This window comes from Vanacampus margaritifer, chromosome 1, assembly GCF_051991255.1.
Source record: "Vanacampus margaritifer isolate UIUO_Vmar chromosome 1, RoL_Vmar_1.0, whole genome shotgun sequence".
Taxonomy (NCBI): domain Eukaryota; kingdom Metazoa; phylum Chordata; class Actinopteri; order Syngnathiformes; family Syngnathidae; genus Vanacampus; species Vanacampus margaritifer.
In genome coordinates this window covers 29,664,740-29,679,510 of record NC_135432.1, presented here as the reverse complement: position 1 = coordinate 29,679,510, position 14,771 = coordinate 29,664,740, and the positions used below count along the sequence as shown (strand labels likewise).

General features: G+C 38.0%; 1 protein-coding gene across 3 annotated transcripts in view; it reads left to right on the top strand.

Annotated features, from left to right (window-relative positions):
• LOC144035865 (MICOS complex subunit mic25a-like) overlaps positions 1 to 14,771 on the top strand; it is a 43,926-nt gene that overhangs the window by 6,864 nt on the left and 22,291 nt on the right. For all 3 annotated transcript variants that reach the window (XM_077545910.1, XM_077545919.1, XM_077545927.1), the window contains exons 5-6: positions 9,059 to 9,142; positions 11,734 to 11,804. In XM_077545910.1, coding sequence (XP_077402036.1) covers positions 9,059 to 9,142; positions 11,734 to 11,804 — 155 coding nt within the window. The remainder of the gene's footprint in view (positions 1 to 9,058; positions 9,143 to 11,733; positions 11,805 to 14,771) is intronic.

Genomic DNA, 14,771 nt, shown 5'->3' with positions numbered 1-14,771 from the left:
AATTCTCTTTGCTAAAAGCACATCAATATTATTACTACTGTAAATGCCCCCAATGCAGACATTCACTCTTTTAATTTGAAATAAAACCATTACGGAATGTGTGTGCTACAGCTCTTTGAGGCACTATCTTGTTGTGAATAGATCATGAATTTAGATTTGTGCAGATGAAGTTAAAAAGACTTGAAACAACCAGCGTCCAGCAACAAATTTAACGTTTAGTTTATATTATTTAACTTTATTGCTAATTGATGATATTTTGTGTACATTGGTTTTAATATTCTGTAATATCGAATTTTATATTGCTAATGCATTCCTGGTACATATTTCTTTTAAACTCATTTTGGAGGTTTTTGAAGTGGCCCAAAGTGTTGCTGTGGGTCCCGTATGTCATTCCATTTAAGTCATCTGCCTTCTCACTCTCTTGACAACATTTCCACCTCCTCACTCCTTCCACCTGCAACCTGCATGCATCACTGTTTCTTTCCATTCTGCATTGTTCTCTCCCACCTTACCCTTTACTGTATATCTCCTGGTCTTTCACCCTTTCCATCCCAACCGATCACCTCATGCCTCCTGCCCTGGGGGCTGCATTATCAGCACAGCGCAAGTGGTAAATTGCACCCCGAGATTTTCCTGGAATTGAAGATAGTAGCGGTGGATTGGTTGGAAGGAAAGAGGAGGGCTTGTTTTACACGCCAGCCGTGGCCTATTTCGTGTGACTCTTCTTCTCTTGCACCTGCTTCCCTCGGTCCCTTTGATAAGGCATGCTGTAGCGGCTGCCTTATCTTCACTCCAGCACTCTCCCGCTGTTAATAGAAAGTCACCAGAGGGACACGGTGAGCACAACAACTGGTCCAACAAGACTGGACGTGCTGATGCCAAAGGCGCCTTGTAATTATACTCTCTTGTGCTATGAATACTTATATGTGCATGCAAGTCAAGTGTGTGGCAGCTTTGCGCTCATTCATTCGGAACTCAAATTAGATTATTTTCCTATTATCGTGTCAGAGAATGTAATGGCTCAACATTCACACGCTGCGAATGCTCAAGCAGGTAAAGATTGCATTGCTTTTTCCTTTTTAATTGCTTTTTTAAATGCACCGTTTTGACATAATGGTCAATTATGAGCACATCCTGACAAGCATTATTAATGTTTAATTGATGACTGGGATGTATGTGTTTCAAAAATTATTTTTGGTCCATCATAATGAGTTTGTGATAACATGACCTTCACAGAGGAGATTGTTGTAAATAACAATTTGTTGTTTTATATACCGGTATATTTTTATCAGAATGACCAACGTTACGTCAGCTACGGAATGTTGAGCTACATCCATGCACATCTCTGCAGTTCACTGAAGAAAAAAATATATAAAACCTGTTTGCGTAGGTAATTCTTATATCTTTTTGTCCTGATTCACGAAGAAGAAATGATAAGTCACAAATGCTTTTTCTTTGAGCAAGCAACATTGCATTAACTTATTTACTCCCCAAAACGTTTAAATAAGTTTTATTTAAAATGTTTTTAATGTTCCAAAGACGTATTTATATGTTTTTAAAATTTTTTTTAATGCTAAAGCAGTGGTAGGGAACCCTGGTCCTCGAGAGCCGCTGTCCTGTTTTCCATGTCTCCCTCCATCAACACACCTGATTGATGAACAAGATTGTTATCAGGCTTCTACAGAGCTTGCTGATCAGTTGAGTCTGCTGTGTTTGAGGAGAGAGACATGGAAAACAGGCAGGACAGTAGCTCCCCATCCCTGTGCTAGAGCATACAGAAGGCTTTGATGCAGCCTGTCAACTGCAGAGAACGGTTGAAGCAATGGTAGTTATTACAAAAACGGCCAGCAGGTGGCAGCAGAGTATAAGTCAACCAGGGCCATGTTGCAAAAAAGCTCTTTTCCCCAGTGTTTTAAATAGATTTGTGAATAATGATGAAACTTAGCTATATTCTAATGCTAATTGCTGCATTAACGGAAACTGATAGAAATATACTTTTTTAAATATACTTTTTTCCTGATGAAGGAAGAGACTAATCTTTCTTTTGTCAGGTTCCATATTTTTATAGTAATAGACCACAATATTCTGTGGGCCTTGCAAAATCAGTCAAAATTCAGTAAAACAGCCGGAAGGGGGTTGCTTCAGTGAAAATGGCCGGGAGTGAATGAATTAATATGCCAACAAAATTCAAAACTTTTAAATTTTTATTTTTATTTTTTAGATTAATAGACAAACTACTTCCCTGTGGGTGATACTAAATGCAATAAAACCTTCCTTGACAGATTACGCATTTTGTCTGTGACAGCGTGGACATCTCTCCTCAGCTAAAGCAGCTCAGCGGTCTAGCGATTTGTACTATCGCCTATTAGCAAAATGGTTCATACCTTTGTGTGTGTAGTGTGTAAATTTTCCTTGTACTTATGTGGTCTCTGTTTGGGTACTTCCTCTCCCAGTACAAAACATGCATGTTAAAGTTCTCTATTGTCTGTTGGACTGAATTGTTATTAGTCTCAATGTGTCAGCCCTTTGACTATCTGACACACTGTCAGTGAGGATAGCCTCTCACCCCCTACCACATTACGTACACACACACACACACACACACACACACACACACACACACACACACACACACACACACACACACACACACACACACTCACTCTTGACCCTAAGCAGGATGAGCCAAGCGGATTTATGCATAGTTGTGTGGATGGATGTCTTCTGTTCTTTGTTTCTGTCCGACATGCGGAATATTAAATTAAATCACATTAAATCCGAAGTGTGAAATTTTGTCCAAGGACAAATGTTTGCTTATCCCCGTGATAATCCAATCTACATAATCTCTCTAACAACTATGACCCTTGTTATCCTTTTTGCTTTAGAAACTGGCTGCAGAGTGGCAATGATGTGGAATGTTTTGATTATAATGTAGGAATCAAGGCATACAATCATCACTGAAATAACTTATAACTGATGTGACTGGAATTTGCGGTAATGCATATTGATGAGCCACAATGCTTCTTGGAAATTGTTCTTGTGTGTGACAATTGGGAGTTTTTCAGTCATTTACAAACCGGTACCAACAGTCTTGCCTGAAAAACAACAGGCTCAGTTATGATTTGGAGCTGCTTTGCTAAATCTGGAACAGGGTGTCTTGAATCTGTGCAGGGTACAAAGAAATCTTAAAACTATCGGTCAGAGCATTCTGGATTGAAATGTACTGCCCAGTGTCAGAAAGCTTGGCTACAATTGCAGGTTATGAATCTTCAAACAGGATAAAGACACGAACACACTCTTTTAGGGGTTACCCTAAAAAACAAACAAAAAAAACCAAGAATTACTAAAAACAAAACATCAAGCTATTATACTATTTTGAAGAGTCCTGATCAGTGGTACCTGGAGAAGTGGGTATACTTTCAATTTTCATCATTTTTTTTTTAAGTAGTCCAGAAAAACTGCCTCTTTTAGAAACGGTGACATGTAAGATTTAAAAATCCGTAATTTGTACTTTCTCACAATAATAAAATTATCATGACTTGCTTAGAATAGTTTGGTAACACAAGCAGCCTGAAATAATGTAAAATGTATTTATCACGAGGCAAACATAAAAAGTACATGCTATAAAGCAAATTACAATATTTAGTGAACAATGAACAAAAATAGTGAAAAACAGTATGGCTAGACTTCAGTATTCTGTCTAGTAGAATCGGTAGAGAAAAAAGGGATACCACAAACATAGACCAAAATAAGGACAAATACAATTTGTTTATTTACAGAAAAACGTAACAAAAATCACTAGTACACAAGGCCCGGATAAAAACGAAAGCATGGAGAAAAATAAGTTACAAAAAGCACTTGCAAAAAACAACAAGGAGAAAACTAGGACAAATTACAAACTTGTGCGCAACAAAACAAAATTACGTAGTAAGTACTTACACGCGGAATGTCAAACAGCAAAATTCAAAAGACAAGGAGACGGATGACAGACTTGAAGCATAAGCAGCGAGCAAGGGCAAGAATAATCCGATAGTTGTTGAGCTGGAGCCTTAAGTAGTCCCCTGATTGCCAATGTGCTGCAGGTGCGGTGCAACAGGACCCCCCCATTCAGGCACTGAAACACAACAGAACAGAATTGAGGGCAGAACCATAACAGTATTGTTTTGTGCTGAATCTTAAACTATTTGTCCCCGTTCTTGTGTTTTAATCTAATGCCAGCCTATAGCAACTATAAAACTTAACTAGAGCATGCAGTCAGTGTGTAACCGGCAGCGTCCACCCCGGGAATCGAACCCACGTCGTGATCAAGTATCCCGAGGGCAAATCAGTTCACCTGAGCTAAATTTCTGGGACACCATTGTGGCTTGGGGGAGCATTTGAAGAATTGTTTTTCTCAACATGACCCGCCCTACTCTGCCCCTGATTTGCTCATCAGTCCTCATGCCAACAGTTAGCCTAATCAGTGTAGGCAGGGGGTACCAACCATTTTATGGCAGAGGAGGGTGGTAGGCCTTGGCTGAACGGTGTGCATCAGGGGGGATTTAGAAGTGGGTATACTCAATGCTGACTGATAAAGAAGTGGGTATCCTGCATATTCCCGCGTATACCCTGGACCACACCACTGGTCCTGATACTGATATAAATTACTATTGGAGATGTGTGAAAAAGTCTGAAGAAAGCACCCTTCAAACCTGAAATTTTTGGAGCACTTTACTAATGATTAGTGGTCCAAAATAACCGTCAAGACATGCTAAAAGTCTAATTGAAAGTTACAAAAACTGATTGCAGCGATTCACTCAAAAGGTTTTTTAATAATATAAAGTTAATGGTACCATCATTTTTGTCCAGGCCATTTTTATTACTATGGTTTTAAGGTAATTCACAATTCATAAAACAATGCCCTATTTTTATTTATTACTTTTGTTAGTTTAAATTATTATTATTTTATTCATGTATTTTTTTTCAAAATTTACATTAACAGAGGGTTGTGTGTGTGTGTGTGTGTGTGTGTGTGTGTGTAAAAATCCAAATGGTAAATGTTTTGTCATGCATATGTAATGAATTATCATTTAATTGGTTATATGTAACTTAGGATAAGCCGTGCAGGTAATGGATTGATAAAACATTCTACTTTTTCGTATTGCAGCCTTCCATCACTCACCATCTATCTTAGAGCTCCATGCCATCTTCAGATTGTTTTGTTTTTTCCAATCACTAATTAATTTGGTTTTGTGTTGAAATGTGTGTCTAGAATAGATAGTAACTTTAACATGACACATCATGTGTCAAAGGGGAAAAAAGAGGCATCTATTTTACTGAAGCAGCTGCACCTGGTGATGAATTGGGACGCGACATCTCTTAGAGCGGGGGCTTCTATTTAAAAGAATATGGTAGCTCCACTTGCACACTTGTCCATCAATCTGTTAGTGAAGATGCACTTGTAAATTGATCCAGATGTTTTCTTTGATTGGACTCACCTACCTACCTTGTTTACACTTAATGACGTGTCGTCAGTTGGAGATCCGGCAGCAGCGTGGCATCTATTTGAGTCGGGGAGCATATTCAGACTTTGGTAATGGGTGTGAAAGAAACAGCTGTGTACACGCTCAGAGAAAAGCGAGCGGATGCAGATGGGGACAAGCTTCATTACCATGCTACATATTAGCTGGTGAATTGCTCCATGTTTTATCATGTACTCCTCTGACTGCTTATTTAGTCAGACGTATTACATCGCTGTGATAGTAAGCAATTGAAATGAGTAAAAACAAGTTAAACTGCATGTTGTTTTGAATTTCAATGGATTTTCCATCCTTTAGGCAAGGGTTATCATTGAGTAAATATGCTGGTGCATGCTTAGAATATTACATTTGATTTTGTTCCTTAGGTATAAGCTTTATTCTGTTTTGGCACAACGCTTACAATCAGGGAGGATATTAAGTAGCAGCAAAGAGCAGATGGAATGAGGAAAAAACAGGTAAATAAGAGAGGAAAATCTGAAGAGATAGAGGAGCACTGGGGAAAAAATGAGTGTCTGGGAGATAACTGAGGCTACAGTGGAGGGGAAAACTGTGAACAAAGTAGCAAGCGAGAGGAAGAAGCTGAGGGGTTGATAAGCCAACACCTGTATCGGTAATTGTAATCTGCCGGAACTGATATGGTTCTGCATGTTAAGAGACATTACGCTGGCAGTGAGGATACGTGTGTGTAGATTGTTAGCTGTATACCATGTACCGTATGCCATATACTAAGTGAAGATCCGACTAGGTTAGCCTGTGACTTTTATGAAAATATATTGTTGCATAGATTGCATAGAGAGAGCAAATTCTGAATTTTTAACACTTCTATCTCATATCTTAATGTAATAATTATTGTAAGTCTTGAACAAGATGTCCCCTGCGCCTTATAAGGTCTTAAAGCAAAATTAGTCGTCATTAGGAATGACACTAATGCTTATAGTAAATGCAGAAAAATGATTGTTACATTTTATTGAATGTTAATAAGGTAGATTTTGGTTGCGCTTACTTTAAAAATGAAGGCCTTAATTATACCTAAAAATGACACTAATGTTTAGAAAACAGAATGTATACTGCTCAAAAGGGATGGAATACATCCTATTGCTATACAATATTTGTATTGGAAACCAGCCATGGTTAATCTTTCATTTAAGTGTAGATGAGGTATATTCAATGTTCAATTTCAATGTTTCTTAATATATTGCCCATTCCTAGTGGTCAGTTTTGAAAAACAAACAAAAAACATCTTAAATATGGCCTTTGTCAAACCAATAATATCCCGTTTTGTTTTTATAGCAATTAGGATCTGAGCTCCAGGCAGTGCAAAAGGCCCTAATTATTTTTGCTTCCAACTTTATGGATGTCTTACGGAAGAAAAAAAGTTTGGCAGGATTCTCACTTTATTCTCAGAATTTTGACTTTAAAGTCAGAATTCTGTGACTAATGTGAGAATTCTGAGAATAAAGTGAGAATCCTGCCAAACTTTTTTTTTCTCTCTTCACTGGCCCTAATCCTCATCCGTAGTGTCTCAACATAGACCAAAACTAAAAAAAATTCTGTACAGGCACACATGCTGATGAAAATGTATCGACTGTTTGGGTGTCCCAAACACGACCCAAAAAACTAACCAAAAATTTAAAAAAAAAGTTTCCCCCCCAACATAATTTAAGCTTAAACAAGCTGGTTGAGGTTATGGCGCCATTATCGTAGTCTCAGCAATATTTTATAATTGTTAAGATGCCACAAATATTATGAATACCAGACATGATGAAAAGAGATGCTTTTAACAGATTATTTATTGACACAATTTGCACTCATATTTAAAATGTGTTATCTACAGGGGGAGCAGTCATTGTATAATGAGCCAAACTGTTAATGGCAAACAAGAGGAGCTGTTAAAAAAAAAAGAAAAAAGTAATGTCCTAGATTGTTTTTCTTCCTGCTCTATGTCCCCTTTGCCTGGTCGTAATTACCAGTCCAATTATTATTGAGTGGTAATTTATTGTCTAGCTGGAAGCTATGTGTTAAATAAACCCAGCGGAGTAAATAATGAGAAGGGGAGAAGTGGGAAAGGGGCGAACAGACTGCTGCTTTTATCAGATGGTTACACCGTAGACACACTGCCCACTGGGAAGGAGTGAGACAATATTCATATTTCATCTTACTAATGTCGCAATCAAAGTTCTGTATTTATTGCTTGTGTGTTATGTGGATTACTCCAAACTCAAAACTTAGAGAATCTAGACATCACACCATACGCATTGTGCTCTGTTAGCGAGTAAGCATATAGGTTAACATGCGTTTTCCTATGTCAAAATAGTTTTAGTGGTATTCAAGCTTGATTGCAGTCAAGTTATCCCCATGCAGTTTGCCTAGATTCTTTTCACCTCCTTAAAACAAAATGGGTCACTTTTGTGTGTGCGTGAATGTATTTCGGCTCATGTGTGATATGGTGTGTGATGAGTCTTGCCTGGCTGCCGCTTATCTACCGTAGACTTGCAGACCCCTGCAGGGACAAGAGGGGAGTTGTATGATTCACTCTCATTTTCCTCTCTGGCTGCAAATTAAATCTGGACTAACACAGTAGGCATACAGATAGGAAGAGCAAGTGTGCTTACTTTTATTTAAAGGCGCTCGCTTGTAACTCAACCCTCCCAAGCATAAACTTCATCTTTAATATTGAACTGACGCATTTACTCTTTTAGTCTCAATTTTTCACGTAAACTTGCTGCAGTTTGACTGTGGAAGCATAAACCACATCTGAATCTTTTTTTCTTGCCTCACTTTGTTTATACTACACCTCTGATTTGATTTGGTGTTCAGCAGCCCTGCTAATTATGACGAATCTTCTTCCTTGTGTGTGTATGTGTGTTTTTAGTTATTGCCCTGATGCTTACACTGTGCAGTTAGTCCTACCTTCAAAAAACAGGGCATTTATGTTGATGTTGCGATACAGTTTAGGTTTGATCAAATATTACTTTTCTTTCCAGAGATACAAATGCAGGTATTGTTTTTGTGCAAACATTTAAATACAACATACAAATACAAAACATACATTTTAAATGTATTTTTAGGTGAGGGTTATGGCTGCTACCAAATTATGTTAATTATTATTTTTGGATTCTGTTAGGCAGCTGGCAATTTGATGCTACAAAACGTGAGCGTTAGCAGTGTTTCTCTTTGTTTCTGTTAGAAAGCATGAAGGCTGCATCTCAATAACCACAGCAATGTTTTACAATGCACAATACAAGGATCATTTCTGAGGCACTTTTTTGTTGTTTTGGATGGTAATTGAAATTTCACTTAAACAGTATTTCAACATATTTTTCAGTTTTCACAATTTCATACCACATTTAATGTTTAAACTAACAGTCAGATGGAGAAAAACGTTTTTCAAGTTGAAACATTGGGTTTTGTTCATACTGGTTTATTACTGTAACTGTAGAACTGACTAATCCACCGTATAGCACTTTGTGTTTAATCCACCTTTGTATGTGTGTGTGTGTGTGTGTGTGCTGCGTGCGTGTTTGTGTGTCCTCATGCAGGCTCAAGATCTCCAGAAGAAAGAGTTACGACTGAAAGCACTGGATGCGTTCTACAAGGAGCAAGTAGCACTACTGGAGAAAAGGGTAAATAAACATGCACATAATAATGAAGTCTCACTTTTACACACTCTGTAGCAGCAGAGACACAACTATTAACTGTTATATTCAATATAAAATATACAGTTTTAAACAAACACACACAACTGATGTTTCTGCAAATGTGAGAGATCAGAGATTTTAGTAACAGTCGGCCACTGCAGGGAGCCATTTCATTTGTGTTCCATTCCCTTTCAACTGTCTGACATTTGCCGGCCTGAAAAAAGGTGTATTCTCATTGAAGTCTCTGCCTCACCGGGTGCCAACCAATAAGAACCTTTTGTGTGGCCTTTCGTTGGCAAGCGATTCCTCCACATCCCACACGGAAATGTCCTTCGAAAACATGAACAGTAAAAGTCTCCACACCCCTGTTCAAATGCCACATTTTTGTGATGTAAAACACGACACCAAGATAAATCTCTTCATTTATTTATTTTTATCATTAATGTGACCTGTTACCCGAACAGCTCTATTTAAAATAAAACTGAACTCTCTTAAGGGGCACAAATGTACAATGACACCACTGCATAAATATACACACGCTCAAACAAATACTTTGTTTTCAGCTTTGGTTTATATGACAGCACTAGGTCATTTTGGATCAGAGTCCATTAATGTTTTTCTGACCACTTTTCTTAAAAAACATGCTCCAAATCCTTCAGTTTACGAGGACATCTTTCATGCACAGCCCTCTTCAGATCATCAACCAGATGATCCCAGACATATGAAGAAGATGTTACATTACTAAATAGACAGTACATGCCAAAAATATATTAATTTTGAAGGGATGTCCATTTATTGGTAATGCCATTGTTGTGCTATGTTTTCCCCACTTGAAGATGACTGTTTTCACTGTGTTGCATGATATATTTAACGCCATGGAAATGCTTTTGTACCATTCTCTTCTCTGATACATTTAAACAATTAGATTGGAACAATCTCTGATTCTGTGGAAGTTTTGCGAATGTCAGGAAAGGCCTACTAAAACATCAGAGCTCGTTCGTACCACTTTTTTTTCTTTAATTTCCCACAGTAATCACATTTTAAAGTTGTGTTGTTGTTGTCGGCTCACCATCAGGTGCACCACATTTCCACGTTTTAAGTTTGCATTAGCTCCGCTTTGCCGTCCGTCAGCAATGAATGTCTGTGCGGAAACACCAAATATTGGTTCCGGCATATTCCGGCTGGCGCAAATATGTTTTGTAAAATTACTGTACAAAGTATTTTTTATGTCTTAAGACTTAAGTCGAAATCCGGGTTACATCGCCAGCGTAGGAATGGAACTTGTCCGTGACTCGAGGACTCCCTGTAACTCTAAAGTTGGCCTTCTCAAGGAGAAGGACGATTTTGGCACCCTGTCTTGGTGTCAGATGTGCGACTATTTATAAAAGTTTAATTAGCAACAGGTTTGGTATACAGAGGCCCTAGAAGACTGGCAGGCTGGCATACGGGCACTACAAGCTGTGTTTGCTGTTGGGTCTCGGATGTTTGTTGATAGATCGCTCCACGGGTGCGGCTATGAAGGACAGAAAGATGTTGAGAGCGAGCGTGTCTGCATTTTCCATGCGTTGTATAATCAGGTGCGCTGCATGTGTACTGTACAAATGTGTGAATTTCTGTGCTTGTATGTGGGGCTCAGTGTGCTTTGGTTTAGTCTGTTTGACTTTGCAAAATGTTCTCATTACAGGAGTTCAGTTGCACTGAATCAAATATAATCTCATCCTACTGCAGCTTTGCTTGTATTGACATTGTTTTACTACTTGTAAATTTGGGATTGCATGGACATTTCTTAATACTGTATAAAAGATTCCATGAGATTTTTGCTTTTTTCCTTGCTTTACATTTCCCATAAAGTTCTTTCAGGAGTTTACGCTCATTTTTTTGCTGCCATTCTTCCTTCTCAGCTGGTATGGTTCCATTGGTTAAATATTTGGAGAGAATGCTGTGTGTGTGCAGGCTTAAGCTTGGAAGATCAGTAGAAGAGAGGCTGCAGTTGTTGTGGATTAGCACTGTTTAGTTGGTGTTTTCCCCATAGGAATACTTCACAATTCTCCATTATTTAACAAAAAAAAAATGGGGAAAAACTTATTTTCTCTCTCAAACTTTTAAACTAATGGCTGATTTAATGTTTGGACTTGTACTTTGAAGAATATATTTCATTTACCCATAAAGCAACAGGAAAGAGTAACATGACAGGAACATTGTCGATTGTGCTGCAAAGCATACAAGTACTTCTCACAAACTCTGAATGCTATTGTCAGCGCGGACTCTAATTCAAATAAACATAAAAGGTGTTACAGCTGGTCCACCAATATTACAGACCAATAAAGTAGTGATCTAAGATCAACGCAAAAATGGCTGTTGATGCTGTTTTCCCCGTATTACCAACAAGTGTATCATTACAATTATTTTTAAGTTGTCGCTACATAGTTAAAGGATCCCAAGTGTTATATATTTTTCAATGTGGAGACTGTTCAATAATCCCATGCCCCAATTGCTACTAATAAAAACAGACTTTTTACAACAATTAAGTTTCCCTGACCTTGTAAATGTGTTTTTCTGTGCTTTTCGGTGTGTAGAATTTGGAAATATATGAACAGAGCAAGGAGCAATTCCACCAAGCTGCCTCCAAGACAGAATCAAACGTGAGGTAAGACGCACGCGCACCCGCGCACACACATTTGTCTTTGTATCTTCGTGGGGACATCTCATTGACATAATGCATTTCCTAGCCCCTTACCCTAACCTTAACCATCACAACCGATTGCCTAACACTGACCCTTACCCTAACCCCAACCAAAACCCAAATAAAACCTAATTTCTCAAACCTTGTCTTGACCTTCAAAAAGATAACTGAGCTTTGGGGCCCACCAAAATGTCCCCACAAGGACAAGTCGGACCCCACAATGGTAGGTAAACCGAGGGGGAAAAAACGGGTGTGTTGGCTCCAGAATGTAGCAAAGACAAAGGGACGCGCACACACATGCGCGCACACACACACAAATTTCCCTTTCCGTAGTAAACCCTCAAGGCTATGACACACATACACACAACTCACATATACCACACACAGCAGGCTAATAAGAAGAAATAGATAAAGATCTATTCTTTTCCTCATTTTGTAACAGCTTAAATGCTCACGTTCTCCAGAGCAAACCTGACTAATATGATAAGTGTTTTAATTGGCAACTTTAATTAAGCGGACTTAAACAATACGCTCACTCCCTGTGGTCAGTGTGTCTCACAGTGAACCTTTAATGAGCCACAGCCTGGGAAACGCTCACTAATTCTAAATGCTTGCAGTCACAATAGAGACCAGGCTTGTGCTTGCTGTAAAAGTTTGTCAGAGCACTAACATTGTTTTCTAATAACAAATCACTGTGACTGCCGACAAAATTATAAACACAATTAAACGTGACTAATTGAAAGAAAATCCTTCATACTGAGATTAAACAATCCATTCTAAGAGGTTGGTTGACTTTTGCTGGTTGATTTGCTTAATCCATTCATCTGTCCGTCCGTCTGTCCATCCATCCATCCATCCATCTTGCTTGTCCCCACTATGGGGTACACCCTATATTAGCTGACAGCCAATCACAGGGCACATACTTTATATTAAATACAAGGAATGAGATCATTCACATCTAGAGACAATTTAGGGCCTGCAGTCTTTATGAAACCAAATAAAGTGTAAATTGCTGTATTGCTGTGCTTTTATTTTGAAAGTAGTGTGCTTTTTTGGGATATTCATGTGTTAGTATTAAAAGTGAGCAACAGCAACATTTTGTCTTGACTCTTGAGTGTTTCCAAGTTAATTAGCAACTTTGCAGCTGAATTATATATAGTGATTTTTTTTAAGACTACTTGAGTGACTATTTTTTTCCAAAAAAATATCACGATATACAATGTCAGCACAAAGTTTTTCTTTTTTAGCATTCTTAATTTGAGATTTAACATGACTTCAATATGATGGTGGTAACAGTTAGTCATAGCTATATAAACTTAAACTGGGCTCCAATTATCCAATTTACAGTCAGGAAGATAAATCAAGTCAGCTGCATGCCATCACGTGCTGCCAGGAACAACTTCAAAATAAAAGTGTACAAGGGGTAATTAACCCTCGAGCACATATAGTCAAACAATCATTCACACTCACAAGACCCATAAATAATCTAGAGTCCGCAATTAACCTTGTTGAACCTCTCAACTGTAAGGGCAGATGTGCGAAACACTATTACACCGTGCTGCTTCAATCACGTTATGTCTTATGTTGATGCCTCTCCTAGCCATTATTTTAAGCATCTTATCTTGAGATTTGCACGAGACGCAGGAGAGGTTCACACATTTGTCATTGGATTGAACAACACGGCATTCTACAAATGATGTGTTTAAAGTCAAAGTAATAAAATTTCAATACAGTGAGAAATGCAGTTTTGAGCTGATAAGAGTATATTATTAATCAGCTACAAAACTATATTTATAAAAAAAAAAAAAGCAGCAGCCTTTGTGTAGTCGTGATGTGTTATGTGTCTTTCACGATTTTTTAATTTGCAGCACTTTCATTTTTCGTTTTCATTTCTCTTTGTCTCCTTTAAGCTCTTAACTCTGAGGCCACTGTGTTCTATCCGCCTCCATGTTGCCACCAGAGATTAAAAATAACAGGCACTGCTGTTAATTAAATATCTAATCTTAGTGTTTATATTTTGGCAGATCAGTCACAGAGAATATACTGTACATACACACAGCAAACACCACCACATTTATGACTTGACCGGCTGTCAGGGAATGTGCTTAATGTTGTTACAACAACAACAAAAATCACTTATTTTAAGTCTACACTTTGAGTGATGCATGTGATAATTACTTGCTTGTGCACATATGGAAAAAATGATTGATAAACCTTTGTTAATGGAAGAAAAACCTGGTCAGAGAAATAACTTGAATGACCAGACAAAAAGTAATAATAAATGAAAATTAACCAATACAAATCAGAGATTGCTTTTGAATTGTAATTCACCGGAATTATTTTAAAATGTATAGAAAAACCTTTTGAGCCGAGCACTGCAATCAAACATTTTCTATTATTAACAGACGCGTACCAACAATTTTGTCCATGTCTGTATCTATTTAATTAAAATTTCTTTAATGCTGCAGCCACTGATGATGAAGTGGTGAAGTGGAGTGCAAGCATGTGGTTTAGGTTGTTATTGCAATCTTTTGCTCTGTTTTTATTGCTAGCTTTTTGCAACCATCTATTGTCTGGGAGCATTTGTGGGCATTCAGAGGGTGTGAACAAAAGATTCTGTGACAGACATTTTCAAAATAAAACCAGATGGAATAATTTGAGAGTGATTTATCACTAAAAGCGCCTGCCAAATGTCGGTGATTGACATATGAATTAATAGCAATGATAATAATAGCAATAATAAAGTAGCATCATTGATGGACCGCCCTGTTAGCCGATTGCATAAGCTGCAGAATTTTTATGATCGACACACCTATCTCATCAGAACATTTACAAATGATAACAGCATCAGCAGTACTAGGCTCGAAAAGCCCATCATGCCAGAAGGAAATGATCAGGAACACCTGAGCCAAGCTCCATGCCACATGTAAG